The sequence below is a fragment of the Marasmius oreades genome, chromosome 5 (assembly GCF_018924745.1).
Source record: "Marasmius oreades isolate 03SP1 chromosome 5, whole genome shotgun sequence".
NCBI lineage: Eukaryota > Fungi > Basidiomycota > Agaricomycetes > Agaricales > Marasmiaceae > Marasmius > Marasmius oreades.
Genome location: NC_057327.1, coordinates 701,863 through 726,983, shown reverse-complemented (window position 1 = coordinate 726,983; position 25,121 = coordinate 701,863). Strand labels below are relative to the sequence as shown.

At 47.6% G+C, this 25,121-nt stretch overlaps 6 protein-coding genes across 6 annotated transcripts; 3 read left to right on the top strand and 3 right to left on the bottom strand.

Moving 5' to 3' along the window:
• Positions 1-2,533: 2,533 nt before the first annotated feature.
• On the top strand, positions 2,534-5,129 carry E1B28_008288 (uncharacterized protein; the record flags this gene model as incomplete). The annotated part of the gene is made up of 5 exons (XM_043153073.1): positions 2,534-2,671; positions 2,722-3,585; positions 3,639-4,178; positions 4,228-4,365; positions 4,415-5,129. The coding sequence occupies 5 exons, from the start codon at positions 2,534-2,536 to the stop codon at positions 4,592-4,594; spliced, it is 1,860 nt and encodes a 619-aa protein (XP_043008357.1). The 3' UTR covers positions 4,595-5,129.
• Positions 5,130-5,272: 143 nt separating this feature from the next.
• Positions 5,273-13,530, bottom strand: E1B28_008287 (uncharacterized protein). The gene is made up of 9 exons (XM_043153072.1): positions 13,352-13,530; positions 12,430-13,295; positions 11,834-12,372; positions 11,654-11,777; positions 11,467-11,604; positions 11,211-11,411; positions 8,674-11,163; positions 8,468-8,619; positions 5,273-8,414 (listed from the first exon to the last, which is right to left on the bottom strand). The coding sequence occupies exons 1-9, from the start codon at positions 13,380-13,382 to the stop codon at positions 5,522-5,524; spliced, it is 7,434 nt and encodes a 2,477-aa protein (XP_043008356.1). The 5' UTR covers positions 13,383-13,530; the 3' UTR covers positions 5,273-5,521.
• Positions 13,531-13,590: 60 nt separating this feature from the next.
• Positions 13,591-17,331, top strand: E1B28_008286 (uncharacterized protein). Its single transcript, XM_043153071.1, has 13 exons — positions 13,591-13,789; positions 13,849-13,905; positions 13,961-14,125; positions 14,181-14,608; positions 14,663-14,821; positions 14,871-15,106; positions 15,161-15,301; positions 15,360-15,466; positions 15,518-15,905; positions 15,966-16,333; positions 16,388-16,778; positions 16,837-16,955; positions 17,018-17,331. Exons 1-13 carry the CDS (start codon positions 13,637-13,639, stop codon positions 17,216-17,218), a joined length of 2,913 nt encoding a protein of 970 aa, XP_043008355.1. The 5' UTR covers positions 13,591-13,636; the 3' UTR covers positions 17,219-17,331.
• On the bottom strand, positions 17,280-19,869 carry E1B28_008285 (uncharacterized protein). Its single transcript, XM_043153070.1, has 11 exons — positions 19,641-19,869; positions 19,507-19,575; positions 19,235-19,454; positions 18,917-19,178; positions 18,806-18,848; positions 18,682-18,742; positions 18,069-18,626; positions 17,933-17,986; positions 17,847-17,868; positions 17,733-17,793; positions 17,280-17,672 (listed from the first exon to the last, which is right to left on the bottom strand). The coding sequence occupies exons 1-11, from the start codon at positions 19,815-19,817 to the stop codon at positions 17,367-17,369; spliced, it is 1,833 nt and encodes a 610-aa protein (XP_043008354.1). The 5' UTR covers positions 19,818-19,869; the 3' UTR covers positions 17,280-17,366.
• Positions 19,870-20,010: 141 nt separating this feature from the next.
• Positions 20,011-21,046, bottom strand: E1B28_008284 (uncharacterized protein). Its single transcript, XM_043153069.1, has 5 exons — positions 20,942-21,046; positions 20,834-20,882; positions 20,453-20,777; positions 20,299-20,399; positions 20,011-20,237 (listed from the first exon to the last, which is right to left on the bottom strand). Exons 3-5 carry the CDS (start codon positions 20,554-20,556, stop codon positions 20,215-20,217), a joined length of 228 nt encoding a protein of 75 aa, XP_043008353.1. The 5' UTR covers positions 20,557-20,777; positions 20,834-20,882; positions 20,942-21,046; the 3' UTR covers positions 20,011-20,214.
• A 1,195-nt stretch (positions 21,047-22,241) lies between these two features.
• E1B28_008283 (uncharacterized protein) lies at positions 22,242-24,384 on the top strand (the record flags this gene model as incomplete). The annotated part of the gene is made up of 15 exons (XM_043153068.1): positions 22,242-22,264; positions 22,320-22,412; positions 22,469-22,493; positions 22,563-22,644; positions 22,708-22,740; positions 22,803-22,814; positions 22,890-22,906; positions 22,976-23,084; positions 23,150-23,214; positions 23,281-23,354; positions 23,417-23,423; positions 23,568-23,625; positions 23,687-23,754; positions 23,820-23,993; positions 24,073-24,384. The coding sequence occupies 15 exons, from the start codon at positions 22,242-22,244 to the stop codon at positions 24,382-24,384; spliced, it is 1,152 nt and encodes a 383-aa protein (XP_043008352.1).
• Between the last annotated feature and the right edge of the window lie 737 nt (positions 24,385-25,121).

Genomic DNA, 25,121 nt, shown 5'->3' with positions numbered 1-25,121 from the left:
CCTTTTCCTGAATCAAGCGATGACCGGCGCCCTCAAACTCGTTTAACATAAGTAAATGGATATCTACTACCTATGTGACTGATGTTTCATGTATGAAATGTGTCGCATCTGGCCCTTTATCGTTGCTGTCCCAAAGTATATGGAACAAACGCTGAATTTCACTACAGATGTAGTCGCTCGAGATGGGTATGGTCTGGTACAGCCGTAATGCCTCAAAATCAATCTGAATATGACAGAGACGACGGTTAAATCGCTGAGGGTCGCATAAAATAATAAGAAGTGTTTTGGCATGCTCACCTAGAACGCTGCCTGTATTCCAACCTAAAACGACACAGCACATCACCGATCGCGCTCATCACACTAACACCCTCAAATTATCGAGAATTTCCTAGAGTTTTTAGAGAAACGGACCGCCAAGAAAAGGAATAGAGGCAATGCTACATACGGCCGGCGGTAGCACCTCGAGATCCTGGATCTGGTGGGTTTCATGGAAGTATAGTGAGTGGCTTAGCCTGCATCTTCCGGGCTGTAAGAGTACTGGTGCATGTGTGACTTAACATGGTTTCATCGCCATTAAAAATTTCTTGAATAAAGAAGGTCAAATAACGAAAGGCTAAAAAAAGTGCAGGCACGTACCAGGGGGAGCGTAGCAACTCAATTTCCGGGATTCGGTGTGGATTCCACTATAATCAGGCATCGTGAGAGCTGGAGTTCGTGTCTTTTGTCCCATCTTAAAAGTGGACGGTGTACGGGATAGAGGGAAGGGAGCAGCGAAGCGGAACAGGTGCATGTAGTAGTGGTGGGGAGAGCCGTAGAGCACAGTGCCTTGGAATTATGGCAGGCGTAGAAGGCCTTCGAGGCCCATTTCTCACAGCCATTTTGGGGGCCTGACAGGCCTTTACATTGCTGTCAAACTCCTGCCTGAGGTGGGTTGGGGCAAGATGTTTGCCGGTATTTGCCCCGGTATATAACTACTTATATATAGTAGCTACGCCCACAAATCCAGAATCCCACCGACTCGATCCTGCTCAATTGGTTGTCTCTGAGTCTGGCTCCAAATGTTAGAGCTGTTTCAGATGCTACGGAGCAGAATTGAATGTCGTCAATCAAATTGCCGCTCCAGAGTTGGGTCGTGAATGGGTTGAGCTAATCTTTGCGTACACTAGTTCGATGACGGAGTTGCTTAGGTTGTTCCCCATCGCTCCACTAGGGTGTAAAAGCAAGAGAACGACCAGTATGTTCGCTAGAATGAAGTGTGGTTGATGAACCGGTGCGCTCACTTTGACTCACCTGGAACACAGAATCGGAACGTATAACGTCTTTTTACAGAGCTGCTTCTCGACGCCAAAATCATCTTGCGATATGATGTTCCCCTTTAACGACGATTCTCTGCCAGTCGCTCTCACCCTCCACGATTCGCAATTGTCCAGAACGAACCTGAAAGCTTGGGCCATCTTTGACACAGGGTACTAACTTGAAAACATCGGGTACTGGACAACGCCAGCATCGATGCTGCGCCCTGAACTACACAGTATAAACTTGTCTCTAGTCCTACTTCTCTCGGGCGGTCTCATCCAGCTTGTGTTCCTTACCGGCGTGTCGAGCCGGACTGACGTTCCTCTAAGTCGTAGACGATTGACATTTATCGCCAGTACTGTTCTTGAACAAGTTACAATGGTTGGGGTTGGGCTCACTTTTGCGACCTTCTATGCCTTGTATTCAATTCACTGCCGGAGGCACCGAATCCCTAGTTCAAACAAGGGTTATAAGTGAATAGCGGAGGAAGTTCAGCGCAAAACGCTACGAAGCGTTGAAAGCGAGCGCAGCACAGTTCCTCTCATATAGAAGAGCTCAAACCTATCTCAGTAGTATTAATCAATCTGCTCGCTTCTATCTACACTCTTCAAGTTTGAGCCTTCATCAAACCCTTAACCTTCATTTAAATTCAAGCACTTCATTCTCTACTGTGTACAACAGTAGCACCGAAAAAGAAGCAAATGTCAAGAATTCGAAGGCTGTGGAGATCGTCTCAAAGCTTCCTTGACCACCTCAACAAATGGATACGATTTGTCTCAAATCTTCTATCAAACGCAGTTGAATTGAGCGAGGCTATGAGGATCGGATGCTTCGCAGCCTGGGATAGAGGGTCGACAGAAAGCAGCGGCTGACTGGGGTGCACCACGTCCGATCATAGATGGAATACGAAGTCGTCGAGGTCGGAAGCCTTCAAAGCGATACCACTCGATCAGACTTTAGCCAGGTGGTTTTGTGTCTGCCGAGAACAAAGGTGTTTACTTGAAGTACTGACCACAACGGTATATATGTGGACCAGTAGTAGACGTGCATTATCAAAGAGAAATCCCCGCCACCATAGCCCAAGTGACCATCATGCCAGCTAGCTATAAGTACAACACGTAGCACGACTCCAGTTCGATTCTTGAAGCTTGCTGAGGATGTCACTGCGCGACGCCATCACGTGTTACTCGCGCTCAAATTGATTACTCCTGTTTGTCCTACTGGACGCCACCACGTGATGTTTAGAAGTAGTTCCATTTGGCTGCCACTTGCTAGTTGCTTACCGCTCTCACCCTTCACCCTTCGTTTCGTTCTTCTCTTCCCCTCTCTATCTGGTCGAGCTTTAGAGGCACTGAAATTAATGTCTGCTGTTCCTGTCTGTGTACATATTTTCTCCAGAGTTCCTCTGATTTACTCGACCTCTAGACACGCCGCGTGTTGCGCACGACAACTCGTACCGCAACAGCAAAAGATCCTGAAAACGCCAATGCTCGCCCTTCAAAAATCAACCGCGCGAAACTTCCCCCCTCTACCTCAAACGCCGTGACGAATGGCGTTCTTGTGCGAGCTACCGGTGCGACCGCCGCTTCGCGGGCCAAGACGGCTACCACCAGCGAGGTCAAGGCTGAGCTTCCAGCGGCGAAACGAAAACGAGAAGCTCTTGGAGAAGTCACAACTCTAGTTACGAATAATCGGACAGGTGCGGGAGGAAAAGGGAAGGTCAAGGAAAGCAAAATGCAATTCGACGGAGTTGTCATCAACAAGTCGAAGATAAGTAGTCGTCAGCCGCTGCAACGTACGGTTGCACCTACTCGTCAGTCTACAAGAAGTAAGATCGTGGTGGCGAAGGACGATGAACACAACGAAGCTGCCAAGGAAGACGAGGGTGGTCGGAAAGTTGACGACAACGCCATGATGGTTGATCCTCCCACTCGAAACGCCCAGCCCGTTCTTCCATCGTTAACCATTCGGAAATCAATCGCCGCCGCCAACGATCTACCTAAATCTAGTCGATGCTCTGTACGACTTTCCCGTCCTTATATGGACGACGCCGAGCTTGAAGCCGGCCGTGTCTTCAAGAAACCCAGAACGTCGGATGTACCGGAAGTCGTTGAAGCACAAGATGATCTCGATGACCCTTTCAACGAGCAGGCACTCGGTTTGGTGGATGAACCGGAAGCGGATCCGAACGGCAGTGAATGGGTTGATTTGGATGCGGATGATACCGGTGATCCTCTTATGGTGAGCGAGTATGTCGTCGATATATTCAAGTATTTCAGGCAGATCGAGGTATGAGAGAAGTGTAACTCATTCTGTTTCCGTTGATACTCATCATCTTCCAGGTTGCTACTATGCCGAATCCCAACTATATAGCGAACCAAAAGGATCTTCATTGGTCAATGCGAGGCATTCTCTCCGATTGGCTGATTGAACTGCAAGAGCGTTTTCGTCTTCTCCCCGAAACCCTGTTCCTTTGTCTCAACCTTATCGACCGCTTTCTTTCTGCAAGAGTGGTATCGCTAGCACGCCTACAGCTGGTTGGCATCACTTGCATGTTCATCGCCGCTAAGGTCGAGGAGATCCTCTGCCCCTCAGCGCAGGAGTTCTTGGCTCAAACAGAATCTTCTTATACGCTATCTGACGTGTTCAATGCAGAAAAGTATATTCTCAAGACACTGGACTGGAACGTCAACTTTGCCAATCCTGTTCACTTCTTACGTCGTGTCAGCAAAGCCGATGACTATAACGTTAAGGCAAGGACACTGGCGAAATACCTCCTGGAAATCGCTTGTTTAGAATGGAGACTCATCGCCACTCCTCCCAGTTTGTTGGCGGCAGCAGCAATGTGGTTGGCGAGGCTTACCATCGGTAACGAGACATGGGTAAGTATTGTATTGGATAACTGTAGATAGCTTGCTCACCTATTATTAGACTCCTAACTTGGCGCATTATTCTTCATACACCGAGAGCGCCTTGTTGCCCACCGCCAACCTAATGTTAAACTACGTCCTAAAACCCATCAAGCACGAATCATTCTACCGCAAGTATGCACGTAAGCGGTACCTCAAGGTAAATTGACCGTTTTTCAATCAACGTCGCTGATGCCCCCCCCCTTTAGGTTAGCACATATTTGAGACGATGGGCGTTACAGCGATGGATAGAAGGCACGCAGGTCGACCTTACAGCTGAGTTACCGGGGCTCAAGGCAGAAATACGAGCTTTGCGAGCAGAGGAAGAGCTACAGGCAGACCAGGACGAGGCGGAACTGGTTGCTCTGCAGATGACATATGAATCATAACCCATTTCATCCTACATCTGATCGTGTCGACACGTTCAAGCTATCTCGCTTCAATTCCCTTCATCACACCTGCAAACTTCAACTCATTTCAGCATCTGTTACTGTTCTATCGCAATCATCCTTTTCTTCATCCCACACTACTCCTCATGTCCACCAATTTCTCACATAGCATGCAATGGACGCAAAGGAAATGGAAAAGTATAATGTGTACTCTGTTTTCCTCCTTTTTTATGTTGTAATTATTCGTTTCGTTGATGTCCCAATGGTATTCGAACCCTCATCCTATCCTTCAACTTCCCGCCCGTTGCCATCCCGGACCACATATCTATCCTGTGGCTTTTTTGTCATCGATGTTATCTGCACTGCAAACCCTCCCCTAAGTTTCTTCTACACAAGTTATTGTTCGTACGCTTTCGTCGATGTTTGATTTGTTTTAGATTACATGGTTGGGGTTGACTACTACATAGCGGAGAATTAGTATACCTTAGGTACGTACGTATACTTATATACCGTAACAAAATATTTTCGACCAGGATGTATCATCGAGACCCCTGGATTCTCTCGACGGTTACTCGTGAAACAAGTGATGAAGATGGAGAAGACAGCGTAAGGCGCACAGTGGTCGATATCTGACTCACGTATTCAGCTAATCATTCGCAGTAAAGGTCAAAGATGATTAGGCTGAGGAAAAATTCTAAGATTCGATATAGATAGATCCTTAAACTACATTACAGTGATACTGACTGTCTGTACCGGTATGCGACCAAGTTGCGATAACTGATAGTTGTAAAAATACAAAATAGTGTACAGTATGCGTATGCAGGACTGAATATGAGTTGAAGAAGTACGATGTTTGAGAGAGTACTGAACCAAAAAGAAACAAAAAGAAAGCTAGTCAAGAAGTTCCGCGAGTAGGAATTAGACAATTCAACGAAAAGAATGCAGACGAGAACCGTTGGGAGCACTCGAATAGGTAGAGGGAGAATCAAAACAGAACGCGTCGTCGTCGGAAACACTCGCAGGCGAATCTGAATCCGAGTCTTCTTCATCCGACGACATTGCCGCACCCACGTGGAAGACATCGACAAAGGGAGTCGGAGGAACATCGTTGACAGTGTCGTTCGCCGTAGATTTGGCAAGAATGGCCGCAACGCGAGCTTCAAGCCTTATATTGGGCATGGAAGAGAGCTGGGGCTTCGATTTTCCGTCTTGGAAGAAAGTTGTGAGATCATGGAGATTCTGCACGAGCCCACCAAGGTCCTCTCTCTCCTCCTCGATAGGGGTATTGGATGCGAGCGCTTCCATTTCTTCTGGTTCGAACTCGATACGAGACGGTCGAGATGGTATGGAGCACGTGTCAAAGACACCTTCGATATTAGCACGACACGTTTGGCGCATTTCATCGACTTTTACGACGCACCAGCCGGATTCCTCTGGAACTCCGAATATGGTTGCACACGAGTCCACGTCCTTGGGAGTAGGAAGAGTCCGTGTATGCATGCTCATCCGCAAGACATGTTTTGCGGCTAGTCCACCAGACATTGTCATCGGCTCCTCAAGAACATCCAAGGTTTGAGATGCTAGATCGGTCTCCAACAAACGTAGTAACGGCATTAGTAACTCCGAGCCGAGGAGTTCGAGTGGGTTTCTGGTTTCTCTTTGTTGGAAGAGAACTTTCAGAACTTGCATTGTCTGGATGCGCAACCATCGCTCTTGATTCAAAACTAGACCTATGAGAAGGGTGGTGATTTCGGTCCAATAATTGAGACCGTAATGTTCCCGAAGACTGGACACCGATTGGCGGAGAAAGTCATCCCGGGTTCGGAAGTGACCTTTCGCAAATGAAGTCATGATCTTGTGGATGGAGGTACGACCTTCGGCCTTGGCGAGGCTACCAATGTTCTCTGCGAATTGGCGGAGGGACTCGTCAACCGATTGCTCGGGCATCATGGCATACAGGCACCATGGAAGGGATAGTGTATATAAGTCGCGCACTCGACCATCACTAGCATCGATGAGCCGACTATCTCTGTAGAATGTAAGGTGTTGAAGAAGTCTGAGGGTAGCTTTAGAAGTCGCAGACGATCTCAAACCAGCCAATAAATTTTGTTGAAGAGAGTCTGTTCCCTTCCAATCTAAAGGTCGGTATGAAATCAGGGCTTCAACCACTGCCGGATCATCGAAGTCGACTCTAGTCAAAACGGTCTCCAATAAATTCAGGACTTCACTATATTCCTGCTCGATCGTCGTAGATAACCCCCCACATGCACACCAAAAAATCTGCGGGAGCAATGTCATGTCGAAATTAGGCGAGGAGACCATGGCATTGAGGGTAAGAATGATTTCTGTTGCGAAAGACTTCACACTATCGTCTGACGCAGAGATAGTGTTCGACAAGCGGCCGAGCAATAGGGCCAACTGCAACATCTTTACTCGTGGCGATAGAGCTCTAAAGATCTGCAATGAACGGAAAGCGACCGATCGAATAGAACAAGATGCTCCCCACTCCGAAGCTAATGTACCCCACTTCTCACGAATGGTAGGACAAAGTGGCTCGAGGAAGATGATGACTCGCGAGGCGAGCCATCTTACTTTCTCTTCAATCTCGGAGATCTTTTCATCCTCCTTCCAAAACATATCTTCAGCCTGTAACTCCAGCCCGGCCAACTCGTCTTTCAGCACAGAACGATTTGGGTAACTCGAGCGATCAGGAAGTTCGTCATAACCGGGTGCCCAAGACCGCAACAGTTGGAAGAGCATCCAGCGAGCGCGTAAACGGACATAGGCGACTCTATTATCGAGGTGGGTAAAGAGAGCATGAAGGAGGACCGGTAATTGTTCAACGAGTTCCCACTGCCTCGGTAAGGTCACATCGGCGAGGAACAGCAACGCAAACTGAGCAGACCCCAAAGCCAAACGAGGTCTCCCATCCACGAATAAAGCATCAAGTTCTGACCATATCTCCATGTCACGAGCATCAGGAAACGTGAGTTTGTGCTCAATAGTGGGGAGCATTCGTGCTGGTTCAATGACGGAACACACTTCTTGAAATATCTCTCGACCCGCTGCAGATTGGCAGATACAGGCAACAATATTCGCTGCACTGTCAATGAAAACGGTACTACCTACTTTGTGCGACTGCTCCAACAAGAATCGTACAGCTGCATGCCCATTAGACTGATTTGGAGGTTCCACCAAGCGCATCCATAGTACCAATATCTGCTCTGGGTGACTCTGGCCATAGCGGAGGGTCAACGCCATCAAGTGGTACAGTGTTAGATGCCCTTGTTCCGACAAGCAAGTCCTATCCTCTGTCATGAGCTCTATATTGGGAATCCAGTATTCGATACTTTGGAGAAGTAACATTGTCATCACAGTTGATGTGGGTGAGATACTGGGCAGCCAACCGGCTAGCTGTCCTAAGATGGCAGTCGCTTCACAAGGGTGCTCTCCAGCAAGAAATTCCGCTACCTGTCGATGGGAATTGACGAAGGCACCAGTCACAGCGCTTCCGATCGTGGCCTCAAATTGCGACATAGTCAACAACCCGCCAGCCTGGTGATGTATGGTTTCCAGCATGTTGAACGCTTCTCGTCGTGTCTTTGATGAAGGGTGACACAAGTTTGATAGTGACAAGGAAGCTATTTGTGCGAAGGTGAAACCATGTCCTTCTGTCGAGCAGATAAGGTCGGAGAGGACTTCAAAGATCCGTTGATTACTGCTGTCCGACTCGTCACTATTCACGATCGCTCGACGTAAAGTTTCTTCCAGAAGGACTCTATCTGAAGTATTGACCAGCAATATCGATTTTAGCGCCCGCCTGATGACGATATTAAGGAAACAAGAGACAAATATATCAGAAAATTTACTCACTTGCCGCGTTCCTGTGTGGGGGGATGTGAAGACGACAATATTGCGCTCAATCGTTCCAGAAGGTTACTGGAAGTCAACGGCTTGAAATGGTCAGGACTGTGGTTGTTCGTTGGCGAACCGGAAGAAACACCTGGCGGAGCAAAGGCTTTGTGCTTTTTTAACAAGATTCAGCAATCGTACCGAAACGAAGGGAAAGATGAACTGACGCAAAGTGTCGACATAGCACCCACCGCGGCATATGACAGAAGGAGAGTTTCCTCTTGGAAATGTTCCATTGCAGTATCACTTCCACCTGAAGTCTCAGCTGCCGCCATCTTCTGCATGTAGACAAGCCGTTGCTTGACGCTCTCGGGCTGAGGTCCGAACTGGCACCACTCTTCACACAGGCGGTAAAGTGAAAGGTGCATATTGGATGGTATAAACCGATCAGAATCCTTCAGGGTCCCAAGACCATCAAACAGTCGTTCGACAGTGCCACAGAAATACCGCCTCAATCGTTGCAGGGTGTGATTATCCCTCATTTCGGGTGTAGTCAGGAAACTCTGAGTGTTTCGCACAAACTTGAGCACATTCGAAAGTGCAGCTTGACGTCCAGCGGACCGTTGGTGTTTCAGATTGACAGACGTCAAGTAATAGATACGAGCAACAGCCGAATGAAGTCGCTCTTGGCGTCGCAGCCTTTCACCGGCGATGTTGTTCATTTTGCTTTGTGGGTCGACGTACAATGGTCTAGCGGAGAGGATTCCCAGACCTTGCTCCGCTGTATTGGCTAAGCCTGTCTTTGTTCGAGGATCGTCATAGAATTGCCGGCCTGCAAGGAGACTCAAATCTTCCAAGAGTTGTGGATATGCATCAACCGGAAAGCAGCTGATGCAGATCACGGCAGCGTCTCTGAAGAGTGTGTACTCCGAGTCCAGGAAGGGAGTCAGATACCTGAAAAGGCCGCGACTAGTCGACAAACGCTCGCGTTCAAAGTTTGTGTCAGAGGAGGGTGCGCGGGAGTGTTCACGGCCAATCTGAGTTAGTGTAGGGCGTGATGTCTCTGGCAAAGTTGCGGTAGCACAGAGGATATGAACCCATATCGTCCATTGATCAATGAGCATTCGATTATTTTCAACCAATCTAAGCCCGTTTTTTTCGTGTCCGGATAGTGTACGCCCGGCAGGTAACCTACTACTCAGTCCAGCCAGATGGGATATTGTGGGATGATACCTGGTCGCAGCCGCAATGAGAGCATCTCGGAAGACCCCAAGATTTGGAGCCGGATAGCGCATACACGTTTGCATGAACGACGGGAACACGGATTTCCACAGGATGCGATCTTTGTCATTTGAGCTGTCGGCGATGCGAAGCACATTGTCGACCCTCTTGGATTGTTTCCACTGCTCTAAACGAATGAGCTCTGGTTTCTCCAGTAACTCCTCGTAACCTTCCAAGCAAGATGAATCTCGACCACCTCTATGGAACTTCTCCACAAACGGCAAGAAAGTCTGGGGAAGTTCTGACGGACTAGCTAGATCTTCTGGCGATAGATGCTCCAGTAGCAGCCCCAATATACGAATTACTTGTACACCTGCCATATGGATGTCCTTATTCTCATGAGACATGAGGAACAACGCTCCGGCCTCGACTTCTTGGCACCGCTCACTAAGCTCGTCCTCCTGCTCCGCGAATGCTTCAACGTCCATCTTCAGCAATGATCTAATCCATCCATCCACTGCACTAACCCAGAGATCCAATAGCATACGTGACTCGAAAATCAGTTTGTTCCCGGTTCCTTCCTGTGATATCCTCTGAGGATGGAAAAGGAAAAGAGTGAACCTTGAGACCACTAGCAACGAATGAGCTGGGTCACCCAAGAACCTTTTCAACGCGTCTCTAGCTGCTTCTCCAATCATAGGCTCCACGTGGATAATTCCCTTCAGAAGCATATCGATAGCGTCGCCCACAGGTAATGATTGGTGCAGGAGTCTTGGCCATGACTTGAAACATGTCTGAAGCATGCTTACTTGCGATGAAAAGATTGAGTTATAAGCTACGCTCACGCCCTCCGGATGCTTTCGTACAACAAAGTTGTGGCTCTCCTCGTACGCTAGATTGGGCATCCGGGACAGTGACCACTGATCGTCAAACACAGACATGTGTCCAATATTTGCGTTGCAATGGTTTGCGATGATAGCGAGAAGTGAACCACAACGATCGTAAGATTCCTGAATGATAGACTTCATGAGGAGAGAAGGAGGGACGAAGTCGGAGGAGGAGGGATAGTCGTCAATGGAAGCGTGCGCGAAGAAGTCAGGATTTGATGGCCAGGCTGGGGTAGGAGACTCCCGTTCCAGGGCGTGAAGGGAAAGCAGGAAGGCTTGAACGGCGATTGCAGTGCGTTCCGGTGCAAATGCGTTTACGACGTTGCCGTTGGCTTGGTGGAGTGAGTTGATGGCAGATTCTTGCATTAGCTCTAAACAAAGGTCGCGGCCGTAATCGAAGTGACGAGATAGAACGAAATGAGTGATGAATATGAAGGGTTCAAGATGTTCGTCGCTAGCGTGGACGGATAAGCGATTTGGGGGGAAGAAATGTTTCAGAAGGCTATCAAGCTTCGTTGCTGTCGTGGATGCTGATTCAGGACATCGATATAGATACGTCCAGATGAGACGCATCAACCCATTCATTAAGGGTATGCGGAGAGATTTTTCCTGTGGGCTATGAGTAAACGAATATGTCTAATCTTCGTATTTCACACCTTAAGCTTCGTCAAAGCACTCTCAAAGCAAGCTAACCAATATTTCCGAAAATAATTCTCTGGTGACACGCACAAAGTCGTGATTACCAAGGGGAATGCAACATTCCAATAACGCGGCTTTGTAGACATCTCCCTGGCCTTCGGATATATGGCCTCAATCGCTTTGGCCCACATCGGATTGTTCGTTTCAGCTTGCGCGGTCTACAAAACAATCGTTGAGAACTCAACCCTTACAGTCACTCCTATGGAAGGTTACCTGGCCAATTGGATGAAGAATCTGCACCAGCGTTTCAGCAAAAGCAAACTTAAGTCGATGTCCATGAGCATGTGCGAATGATTTCGATAAAGACTCCATGAATTCGGCGCCTTCTTCAAATGCCTCTGGAGGCCAGACCTGGCAAGGTGATTAGCACAGGTATGGACTGGGAAGGACTCCTGCTCACCTTGATCTTAATATGCTTCAAACCAAGTACGAGATTTTGGTACTTCATGTCTAGATCCTTGGGGACCTGTCCGAGAGCTACTGATTTGAGTTCGGCCAAAAATCTATCAGTCACACTGACAAATCTGAGGATGCCGAGTCAGAGGGAATGCACCGCGGTCAACAAGAGAAAACACCTCACCTAATATTAGCCAAATGACCCAAAAGAGCTGCTGAGAGCTCTGCATTCGTTCGATGATTATTACTTTGCATAAGAAGTTTCAGATCCGGTTTTCTGAACTGATCGAATGTTGTCTTCTCCAAGGTGTAGCCCATGTCTTCCCCAATAGCATCCTTCCCAAGCGTCTGCACTACGGCAATCAATGCGCGACACATAATGTAAATTGCGGCCAAACTTTTCCGCTCGTTCAACAGTCCAGGGACATCGTGCGTGCGTACTACCCGTACGTGCCCGGAAGATGGGTTGATGTGCGATAATGTGTTGGTAGCAATGCTTGTAGAGTTATTAGAGGATATTATATGTGAAGGACCTGATTGTGACATGTGGAATCGTATGAATTCAGAACCGACGTTCTCCAGCTGAGACCGCCTCCACCGCATGATGGAATCAAGCACTGGCTTAGCGGTTTTATGAGCAATCTGCCCTAAGGATTTGAGAACATCATCGAATTTTGGGTCTGTTCCCGGACCCATAAAGTCTGGTAGAGGGGGGTCTATTTCCTTTCGAAAATGATTTTTTTTTCAGTGCTATTAGAGGGCAAACTTTAATTCACTCACTAGCGCTTGTCTAAGGAACGTATCGATCTTGGCTTCGGCAGATGTGGCGAACCGCATAAAAACAGCATGCAGAGCAAAATCTGATGGGGTCTTCGGATTGATGTCGACCTTGTCATCGTCGGGCTCAGGAACTGACGGTGTATCACGTCCATTGATGTCGCCGAAGCCGTTGGGGACACGTGGAACAGGAGGCGGTGAGAGAGAGAAAGGGTGACCATGGCCATCGCTTCCCCCGTCCGAGATGTGGAAGATCGAACCTGACTGGGAATGATACGATTTGGCTTGATCGTGACCCTTCTTGGGGGTAGTTCGATACCTCCCATCTGACGGTGTGGAAGGACGAGCAAAAGGAGAGCTGGTTGTCAAAGGACCTCTTAGGGTTAGCATTGGCGGATTTGCACTATTCAAAGAAGACGTCGACATATTGAATGCCCCCTTCAAGATATCTGAATGAGGAAGCGGAGGTGGCTCAGAACTTTTCCCACTCTTGAATGCATTTCGTATGGATGCAAAGGAAGTCTTCTTTGAAAATCCTGTTGACGCATGCGTAGATGAGGGTGTCGAAGTCGTAAACGAAGTCTGGGAGCGGTTTGGATAGGCAAACCGGGTTGAATTGGAGCCAGTCGACTCGACTGAAGTGACCGAATCACCTCGACTATGAGTGGCAAAGTAACTTCTTTCACTGCGATCTGGACCTTGTATTGGCGTCATAAGAGTTGGAGATTCCTCCGGTGGTCCAAAGCCCAATCCAGCACTGAAAGGATTCGCCTGACCAAACGATCCTCCCCCTGAACCAAATCCGAAAGCATTTCCAGATCGACCGAATGGCGTCGTGCTGGAGCCTCCAAAGTCGTCGTCTCCGAGGTCTATAATGTGAAGAATAGTTAGACGTGATCCAGGAAATAGAATGAAAATGCATCACCTGGAATTGTGATTTGAACACTATCGGCCATCCTCAAAACCTAGCCTCGTCAGACCTGTAGTTGACGCCTAAGTAGCGCTTCAGAACCAGCCGTTGCAACCAGAAATTCGTGTACGTTCAGCAGTCGTAATGAAAATTGTTGAGATGTTCGTCGCTGTCGTAATTGCAATGGGAACGACGGAATCTTTGTTTGGCATTGGTCCCTAATACAAATACCATCAGCGACGCGCGTCGCGTCTTTGACCCTAAATAACACTTCCATCCTTTCTCATTTCTCAAATAACTATGCCGGAGTCGACAGAGTTTGCTGTTAAAGTTACCTCGGAGGATCCCAAAAAGAAAGAAAAGGAATCTGATAAGCAAGAAGGCTCTTCTACCTCTGCACAGGATGGCAAGAAGGATAGCAAGGATGGAAAAGAAATTGAGGGCGACGAGCTGGTACGTACTCAATACAATTGAGATATAGATCGATAATGAAACGTTTTCATAATTCTAAGTCAGAGGAGGATCTTCAGCTGCGCTCAGAACTAGAAATGCTTGTTGAAAGACTCAAGGTAGAGAACCGTGTATTTTCTCAGACGATCAATCGGTGTATTTACTCATTTTTAGGAATCAAATACGGATCTCTATAGGCCAGCATTAGAAACACTTAGAACATTAATTCGCACTTCCACCTCTTCCATGACTTCCGTTCCAAAACCATTGAAATTCCTTCGCCCACATTATCCTGATCTTCAAGCTTTATACGAGACATGGCCAGCTTCTGACGACAAGGTGAGTTGGTGATAGGACCATCTACTGCACGTTTCTTCTCATCAGCTCTCTCTAGAGCCTTTTCGCCGATATTTTATCTGTCCTGGCCATGACTTATTCGGACACCGAACCGCGAGGTACCCTGCGTTACCGTCTTCTCTCAGCCTCGATGAGACCATTCGACTCGCCTCTCGCTGACCCAGGGAACTGGGGTCACGAATACGTACGACATCTTGCCGCTGAACTGGGTGAAGAATTCGAATACAGAGAAGAACACGACGAGGATGAACCTGCGACCACTGAATCTGGGAAGTCTCAAGGATTGAAGCTTCCGGGGACCATCGAAGTCCTCCGTGAACTTGCGAAACAATGTTCGATATTTTTGCTTCAACATAACGCAGAGCCGGACGCTGTCGATCTATTACAAGAGCTGGAAATGATCGGTGACATTGTGGAACTTGTCGACGCTAATACGTATGACCGGGTATGCCAGTACATGTCTCGGTACGTGCACATTTTTTGAGCGCCAGCTGCCCTCTGATAGGCCTTTTCTTCTAGGTGTGTAAGTTTCCTTCCGCCACCAGATGACATCGCATTCCTACAAACCATGTACAAAGTCTACATGAAATTCCAAAAATTCCCTGAGGCAATCTGTACCGCTATCCGTCTGAACGACAGGAATTCCGTGAGAGAGGTCTTCAAGACTGCTGGTAACCCGTATGTCTCCCTTCGATTTTCCGCCTTCACAAGCTAAGATGGATTACAGAGCCATGAAAAGGCAACTGGCGTTCATCATTGCCCGTGCTCAGACTCCTATAGAATGGCTACGAGCAAGTGGAGAAGAAAATCCAGATGGTGAAGAAGAGGAGTTGCCAGAGGACTTGATGGAGTGTCTCAGTAACACACGGCTAAGCGCATCTTTCCGAGAGTTTGGCAAGGAAATGGGCGTTGCGGATCCCAAAAGTCTCGAAGACGTCTACAAATCTCATTTGGAGAATACTCGTGAGTTTCACCCAACCGCAGCTCCTCGGCGCCTGTGTTAATTATTACGGTCAGGAACCTCAAATGTCGATTCGGCTCGGGGCAACCTCGCATCTACGTTTGTAAACGCCTTCGTTAATGCCGGCTTTGGAAACGACAAACTAATGGTAGAGGCTGAGGAAGGAAATAGTTGGATATACAAGAACAAGGATCATGGCGAGTGTCTGTTATCTAACGTCGCGTTGTTGCACTAATTCTTCCATTTCATCAACAGGAATGATGAGCGCAGCAGCATCTCTCGGACTCAGTCTGCTTTGGGATGTCGATATGGGTCTGACCCATATCGACAAGTATTCCTATTCTGCTGAGGAGTATATCAAGGTAATCCGACCCCATGACCCCTTGAATCCTGCTCATACTATTATTAACCAGGCAGGCTGCTATCTCGCGACTGGTATCGTCAACTCTTCCGTCCGCACCGAAACTGACGCTGCGCTCGCCTTGCTGAGCGAACACGTCGAAAACAAGTCCGTTCCTCTCAAGACAGGTGCCATTATGGGACTAGGGATGGCCTACGCAGGTTCTCAGCGGGAGGAGGTTCTGGCCTTGCTTCTACCGCTCGTTGCTGATGATGGCGCGAGCATGGAGATTGTCAGCTTGGCTGCCCTTGCTCTTGGATTTGTCTTTGTCGGATCGGAGAACGGCGACGTCACGGGTACTATATTACAGGCGCTGATGGAGCGAGCGGAAAGAGAAGACAAAGGGTTGGAGGAGAAATGGGCTAGATTTTTGGCACTTGGATTGGGACTGTTGTACCTCGGTGTGTTATTCGTAACTGGTCTTCGTGCAACAATAATCGCTTATGTCTTTACGTTGACAGGTCAACAGGACGCATCGGATGCCACCTTGGAGACGCTGAAGGCGATCGAACACCCGGTATCAAAGACAGCTCAAGTTCTTGTAGAAGCATGTGCATTTGCAGGTACCACTAACGTTTTGAGGGTGCAAAAGATGCTACATGCGTGCGATGAGCATATTGTCCCTCCCAAGGAAAAAGAAGACGATAAAGAGAAGAAAGACGAGAAAAAAGAAGAGAAAAAAGAAGGAGAGGAGGATAAGAACAAGGAAAAAGAGGAACCTAAGAAGCAAGACGATACATTCCAGGCATTTGCTGTCATCGCTGTGGCGTTAATATCTATGGGGGAGGACATCGGCTCGCAAATGTCCCTAAGACAGTTTAATCACCTGGTGTGTATACCATATCTCTGTCGCTCTTTCTGCTCGTTCAATTCGTCTCTACAGATGCATTACGGCGAACCCGTGATTCGCAAAGCCGTACCCCTTGCGATAGGCCTCGTAAGCGCTTCGAATCCTCAACTTCCTATTCTCGACACGCTTTCGAAATACAGTCACGACAACGATCTAGGGGTTGCTATCAACGCTATCTTCGCCATGGGGATGGTTGGAGCTGGATCTAACAACGCTCGTCTCGCCCAAATGCTTCGGCAACTCGCGGGTTACTACTACAAGGAACCCGACTGCTTATTTATGGTGCGAATAGCGCAAGGTCTCCTGCACATGGGTAAAGGGACGATCGGCGTCAACCCGTTCTATCAGGATCGGAGTATCATGCACAAACCTGCAGTTGCAGGTCTATTAGCTGTTCTGACTGCGTTCACTGATGCTAAAGGATGTAAGTATCCCTATCGTTGTAGCTATGTTATGACGATACTAATACATTTCTCTTGCAGTTGTGCTCGATAGGCATCATTGGATGCTGTACTTCCTCGTCAACGCCATGTCTCCACGATTCATGATAACCCTCGATGAGGAACTCAACAACCTCGCGGTGACGGTCCGTGTCGGGCAGGTTAGTATATATGTCATCCTCTAGTTAGTTGATGTCTAATTTGTTGCTCTTTCCTATTTGAGGCTGTGGATGTAGTCGGACAAGCTGGAAAACCTCGAACAATATCAGGTTTCCAAACACATCAGACACCAGTGCGGCTTGGAACAACGGAACGGGCCGAACTTGGTACTGAGGAGCATATTCCTTATACTCATAATCTGGAAGGCTTCGTGATTCTCAAGAAGAACCCTGGGTGGGAGAAAGAAGATAAAATGGAGTTGTAGATTAGAGTAACATCATGGCCATTTTTATGACGAGTATTCAAATTCCTGACTGCCAACGAACAAAGAGGGAGATGGGGAGAGTTACGATTTGATGAAACGCAAGATAAGTTTCAAGGAGTCGCCGCCTCAAAAGAATCGGGGCCTTTTTCTAAACATGAAGCGGTGGCGTCGTTCCGAATCCATGCTCTCCACCAAGTCTGAATCTCGTAAGACCCTCCAAAGCCTTCAAAAGCCCCCTATCTTGCTCTTCCGTATCCAACCCGAGCGGGGCCTGATTCTGACTCCCAGAATCAACAACCGGGGAATCAGCGCCTCCAAGTCTTTTTTCCGGACTGGGAACGAACGGCGTGCCAACGACAGGACAGATTGTCCCATCTTTCGGTAAAGTCCCATTCACAAAGTATTCTCGAACAGCACGAGCTGTGCAGATGGAAGGTGCAGATAGTGAGCAGTGCTGAGGGGTGGGGTGTTCTGTAAGGAAAAGGGGTTTAAAAATGCAAGCTTCGAAACTTACTCCGGCAGAGTCTTGGGATAAAACAACAGATCCAGGGAATCCTTTGGAAACTTTGTGTGCACTGTTCCAGCCGTCGTCAATCGAGGAGGGCTTTTGACCTTAACGAAAACTTACGCCCATAGAGGTGTAACCGGATCTAGTGTCGGAGTCCGTCAGCTTGGCGAACATGGTAAGAAACACTCTAGGCTGCTACAACGTACCAGCAGTATTACCGATAAGCAAGAGCGGAAAACTAGTGTTCCCAACGATGGGCCCTAAAATCAAGCGAGGGATTATCATCCAGGCGCTCTTGCAAGGGAAAACAAAGAAAGAGTAAGAAAAGCTAGCGCTGCGTACCTCGGAACTGTGTCTTGGGAATATCCGGCGACCAACCCCCACACGTCATTCTAATACCTGCCCAAACAGACCCCCACTCCGAAACCCTCAAAACCTCTCTATAATGCTCAAAAGCATCTTCCAGACCAGACGGAATCGGATCCCCATCATTACATGCAATAGCCGTCGTCGCATCCTCAACACTATCAAACGCATGTTCCAGTGGATCGCAAGAGCACCGGAAGCGTGAGTTGTCCAGGATATTGTATAACGCCGTTCCATTCCCGTCCACTAGGTCCTGTAGCCCAGTCGCCAGCATGGGCCATATCGCAAAAGGCTTGTAAAACGCCCTAAAGATCGTTGATCGTACCCGTGCATAATCGACTATGCCGTAAGAGGAGTTGGTTTTGACGGAAACGGGAGAGTGGATGATGGCAGAGTACAAGTCGTTGAGTTTGGTGTTCATGGCTTCGATCGAGGGTTCGTAGAATGCGCAGTTTTCCAGACCGGCTTTGAGGCAGTCTTTGAAGAACCACTGCAAGACGTTGTCGGTATCTCGGAGGTTCGTTGTCCATTTGGCTTGAGGGGTCGGAGGTTAAGTTGTACTTTGGGTGGGTGATAGAGCATTACTTACTGGTGTAGTAGTCGTCTGATACGTCAACAACCCCGTCAATAACTAATCGGTGGACTTTGTCCTATCATAGGTGGTCTCAATGGGGGTAATAATCAATAACCATTCATGAATGAATAGTACTTACGGGGAACATAGCAGCAAAGGTAGACCCAAGGACGGTTCCGTACCTTTGCCAATAAATGGGTCAGTGACAAGTCAGCGAAACTCATCGTTTGGATCAACCTGGAACACTGACGAGAAACCCCAATATTGCAACTTCTCTCTTCCATGAGCTTCGGTGATCCGTAACATATCTCTAGCAGTATGATCCGTGTTAATATGAGCCAAAACGTTCCGATCCCTCTCCACAGCTAGCTGCCCCGTAATCTTATTTCGAGCCCATGAACTTCCGACTGTTATGGCTGAATGATTGAGTTCTCCGACGCCAGCCGTGGCCCACAGTTTCCTCTCGACGCGTGATTCATAGAACGAGACACGTGGAGTTGACCGGGATACGCCTGTGACCGCAAAAAAATGAGGATCAGAATGATAGTAGAACCGAGATGTAACTCGCCACGAGGGTCAAATCCAACGATATCAAACTGGTCGCCCAAGACCGATGTGAAATTCGCTCCCAACGCCCTGACAAGATCTACACCACTCCCTCCTGGACCTCCTGGATTGAATAAGATGGGACCAAGATATTCTGAACTGTTGGTTGGTACGCTAGCTGGCAGACGAACGAGTGCGATTGCTGCCGTGTCTTTTCCGGGGTTGTTGTAGTCCAGAGGGACCTTGTGAAAAGTTCAAGGTGAATTACACGGAAAAAAAAACTGATAAGCGTACCAGTAAACGAGCACATTGGAATCCACCAGGATAACAATCCATCCATCGAAGGTCATTCGAGGGTTTTATCTACCCCAAGGATACATTTTGGTTAGTACAGATGACGATAGGACAAGTAATTAGCACGAACTCACGTTTACCCATGACTCTTCATTCCATTCTCTGACCTGCCCATGCAACTCGTTCACTTCCTCCACTCGCAGTTCCGTAGGATCGCGTTGGAGATTGGGATGGAAGACGGCCCCACAGGCACACAGTAACAGACCGACAGCAATAAAGCTGAATCCTCTTATGAAGCGGCGAGAACTCATGCCCAACGAGAAATCAGCTGATACTCAGTGATACCTATTGATATCTACAGATATACCCAAAAAATATCATTATATATCAACATGTATCATTAGATGAGAATATAGTGATATTTACTGATACTAGATGATACGAGAACCCGCCAAGACCATACACCAATCAATATCATTGGGAAACAGTTGGTATCATTGGATGTCAACGGAATATGATTACATTTGATACTAATCAATACACATCCGATACTAGTTGATACGAAGTTGATACCCATAGACTACTACCCATACTCCTGCCCTTCACCCGGGTATTGCAGCCAGCCCACTTCGTCGCCTCAATCTTGCTGCCAAGTCCTGGATCCCTCGCTATCGAAATTACGCTGCCCTGCGGTTTTTCTGCAGTTTTTCATCCGCGCGAGTCTGGTAAATCTATAAATGCCGTTAGAAAAATCAAATCAAGAGCTAAACAAAAAATGAACTCAAAACGTACCACCACTTTCCCCATATCCTTCGATGTCGTCTTCATCGCTTCCAAAGTTCCTCAGTGTACCATGCGGATTTTGAGTCTTCCGATCTATGGCATATTCCCACCTATTTACCTCTTTAGCACACATAGACGACTCAAAAGGTACTTGAATACGTACTTGGCACAAACAAGTTTTGGGATCGCCCAAGACCCTTTTGTCCTTCTTGGCGCTGCCTTTGCCGTTACAACTGTGATTGAGATTGATGTAGCCTGTCGCTCCATTACCCTAGTATTCTCATAGTAGATGGTGTCGGTTATCGGACGCAATGGGGGAGCGATTGTCGGCTCATTGTCTTGTCTTCACCAGCTCTACGACATCAAGTTGGTAAATCAAGACAAAAAACCGCATATACTAATGTACTCAAGTGTATCTTGTCAGTATAGATTGCTGCCAAGCTGGTCGAATCCCCCCTGCATACGCCTCCGCTTGCGCCAACTCCAACCTAAGGTCATAAGTTCATCAACATTGAGATAGTAGTAGTACAAAGCTGACACGCACCTAAACCTCTCAATTGTCCAAGACTCTGATCTATAATATTCCCCAATGCCTGCAGCCAGCTGAATGAGAACACGGCCCTCTGATGGTTCGGCGTGACCTGGTGATTACCTATTCAGTATTCACGACATCGAGCCATCGATATTGAAACAGCGGTAGTGGAGACAAAGTGAGATGTTGGGATCAAGTTTCAAAGGGAAGGAGCTAATGGTGGTGGTTGGGAAGTTAAGAGACGATGTTGGGATCAGTGCGCTTATATGACGTGCTGGAAGCACAAATAAGGGCCAAACAAACTTTGAGTTTCAAAAAAATTGTGAAGTTATGTTATTCAACTAAGTTACATGATTTTTGAACAAGAGGTCCGCTAAAATTAGGACAGACCAAGGCCTTCAAACCACTGTATATCAGTTAGTATTGGAAGATATCGGATGAATCACAATGTATCACTGTATATCGGCTAGAATCAGCTCATTTCTCGTTGGGACTCATGTGTGGTGGCAGGTGATCATGAATATTGATTTGAATGATGGTTGCAACAGCCGAACAAGCCGTGAAGCTTTGAAGAGTCGGACGGAATATTCCGATCAACGCTGATCAAGGCCGATGCGTCCGGAGGTCAAATTGTCTGATTTCTGCCACAACTTTTCACGTTGAAAAACAGGACTTTGATTTTGTTGAACATATCTTGATGTGGGTATCGACCACTTGAATTGCGTGGGACTGTAGTTGCGTGGAGCCTTCCCCAGCACATTTCCTGTGCAGATTAAACATTAGTCTTCGACAGGTCGACTTGCGCTGCATCTTGAAGATCCCATACGACTGATACACCGATAATTCGGGTAAGCAACGAGTATATTATATTCTGGAAACTGAGCTAGTATGTAGTTCCTTGAGCGCAGGAGCTCGGTCGATGATGATACTCCTGAGCCAAATCCGAGTCACCAAGAAGGCTTCCGCCGAAGGAATGTGAGTCACAAACTGATATTTTCTCGTTACATTGTCAGCGGCGATAAATAATTTGCATCCACGTACTAATTCTGAGTACTTGTGCATTGGCACTTGGAGCTATCTGAATACGGTTGTGTCGTCGTCAAGGCGCTGTGTACAGCTATCAGCGTATGGAAGTAAATCCACCAAGACCGACGTCGTACAATCAGTCGCTCTAACAATATTTGTTTCCGGGGGGGGATGCTTGCTTTTCTCGGACGGGAGGATTATCGGGTTCACACGCCCGTAGTACAGACATATAAAGCTGTAGCTCTATCTCATTACCTACCTACGCGGCCTCTTCTCCCGCCTCTATTTCCGTCGGTACAGGCAGCCAGTCTCGATCGAGGCTACATTCCTCAGCGAATTTTTAGTACTGGTGCGTCACCATTCGACCCCCCGATCCTCAGTTTTGTCGAGAAGGATGGCCGGTCCTGCTGAAGTTGCGTGAGTCACTCTCGATGTTGAGTCCAAGCCCATCCTCTAATTCATCTCGTGGCAGACACGGGCCAATTTTCATCGGTCTTCTGCTCAATGTCGCCCTCTTCGGGATCATGGTCACACAGGTGCACCTCTATTTTTCGAATTACAAAAAGTAAGCTGTGCGGTCCTGTAATTGTTGGGCAATTTTGATCTGATCATGTCCGGTAGGGATCGGACCTGGTTTAAACTATATGTATGACTTAGTCGATTCTTTTACTGGCCAGTGGTTATGAGTTCATGACTCTAACGGTCTGGTTATTAGGTCCTCTTATTGTTTTTGTGCGATACTGTCAATTCCGTATTCGATTCCGTCTATCTCTACGGAGCTCTCGTCATTCATTTCGGTATGTGTGAATTCTGATCTTGGAACAAGAACGAGTAACATAATCAGCGATATACTTCGTCAGGCGACGCGGGCTATCTTGGCAAAGCCAATTGGAGTGAGTCGTTCATCGCTCGTTCACTCGTATCCGTGGTCCCTGCTGATGCAGGACGAATCCAGTTTTTGCTACAGGTGAGGAAATAGCCCTCGGCTTATACGTTCACGATTCCTAATGATCCAAATGCACCTGAACCCCCCCGGACGAAGTAGATCCTGCATTGACTGTCAGTGGCGTTCTTTTTCTTTCTACGACCATGTTCAGGAAGACTAAGTACTCGCACCATCTCCCTTAGGCTATCATCGCAATCCTCGTCCAAGGTTTCTTTGCGTGGAGAATCCGAGTTCTCACCGGAAAGACATGGCTTGTCTCCATCGTACTCGTATTTTCCGTCGCGAGCTTTGGTATGTTTATGCTTCAACAAATGATCGATCATACTCACCATCAATTGGATTTTATCAACTCAAAGTCGGTGGTATAGCCACGGCTTTCAAGGTTCGGACGTCCGCGTTTGTGAACTTCAGGGATTTCAAGGTTCGTCTTCCTTGCTTAATAGTAGTTTGGAACACTAACATTCTACACTTCATTTTCTATCTCAAGTGGGCAGTTATATTGTGGCTACTCAGCGGTTGCTGTGGGGATATCATGATCACGGTTATTCTAGTGTGGCATCTGTGAGTTTTTCCCCACTGTTCTTGCTCTTGGCAACTCAACAGGTACTGAATTCAATTATCAGGGTATGGGTTCCGTTTCATGAAGCACAGTGGCGGTGTATTGACCTTCCCTTTAACCTCCTCTTCCCCCTACTCGCCCCTCCTCCCACATTCCTATGTTCCGTCTCCGAATTTCACTCGGTACACTACCACCTCCAATACTTCCGAATGTAGCGTCGCCATAAAACTGGCTTTCAAGCATCGGATGACATTATTGACCGGGTCATCCGAGGTACGTCCTCGCAGCGACTCTCGACCGACTTTACAATCTCATATCTTGAATGATATATCAGTTACTGTTCAAACAGGACTAGTGACAACCGTCTGTGCAATAATCGATCTTTCTCTGTTTCTTTCTGATGTGCGTTGCTCCATGTCCCTTTCTTATCATTTTGATTTTCCAGCTTTCTTAATTTATCATAATAGCCATCCGGATTGCATCTCATCTTCAACTTCCCGCTATCAAAGCTTTACACCAACTCCCTGATGAGTACCTTAAACTCCCGTGGGTCGTGGAACCGGAAGGGATCTCAGATTCGACGTGTTGGGACTGGTGGAGTTGAGTCGATTAACCCCGGCATAGATGATACGTTCAAGTTGGTAAGCAATGTCTCGTTCAATTTGGTTCAACGCCGCCTGTCTCATGAGTCCCCTCCCCTCCCCCCGTTCCCACCTGAAGCATGAGTATGATACCGCTTGCTCCCAAGTTTTCGTTCACGTCGAATCACACGAGATGCGAGATAACGAGATCCCGTTGACAAGACCTTCGATGGCCCATGTAAGCATCACCGGGACAGAAACAACTCGGGCGGCTGACTCGGAGAAGGAAGTCCAGTCCGAGTTCAATGTCCCTCAGAGTCGCAACGACTCAGGCAGGGATAGGATTGTGGACCTTCCGACCGCGATGCTTGGGGTTAGAAGAAGTCGGAACACGGATAACCTTCCGACGTTCCATACTTACCAATCCCAGCGAGGTGATGGTGCTGTCTAGGGTTCAGAGATCATCATTCTTGTCGTCTGTGTACGTCGATCACTGGCAAGTCCCAAGCGTTTGGAAGTTGTTCTCGGAACGCATCAATGATGTTCAAATTCAGAGTCCTATAAAAAATGTATTAATCATACAGAGTATATGTAAGGTTGGACAATATAAAGCAGTACATGAAGGATATGAATGAATATGAAGTCTGTAAATTTTAATTTTGTCGGGCTGCTTGAACTTGGTGCTCTCAGAGCCTCGCGCCACCGTTACGGAGAAAGCCGAAGCCACGACTTCCGAGTCCGATCTCCCTTTTCACCCGGGTTTTGCCTGACCACCGGCCACTCCTACGGAGTCACATTCAAGTCGGGAATGGGAGCCGGACAAAACCAATTCTTCCCACACCTTTTCACTGATTCTTGATTATTTTTTTTTGCTGAAGTCGATTGGGGAAAAAAAATCATCTCAGGTACGTACAAAATACTCATTCTTTATTCCTCGTCAATTCTCAATAACATACCCGTCATATCCGCCCGAAAACAATTCTTATCATACAATGGTACACCACCCACGAAAGACAATAATATAAAGCCGCTGAATATCTCCGACGTTTGCTTTAACCTGACCAAAAATAAAGATAACAGACCTAATCTGCTATTCCAAGAGAACTAGGACTCTAAGAACAAAGTGCGTACGATCGTTCAGTTCTAGGAAAGAACAATGTTTGGAAAGACATCCACCCTCAACCCAGC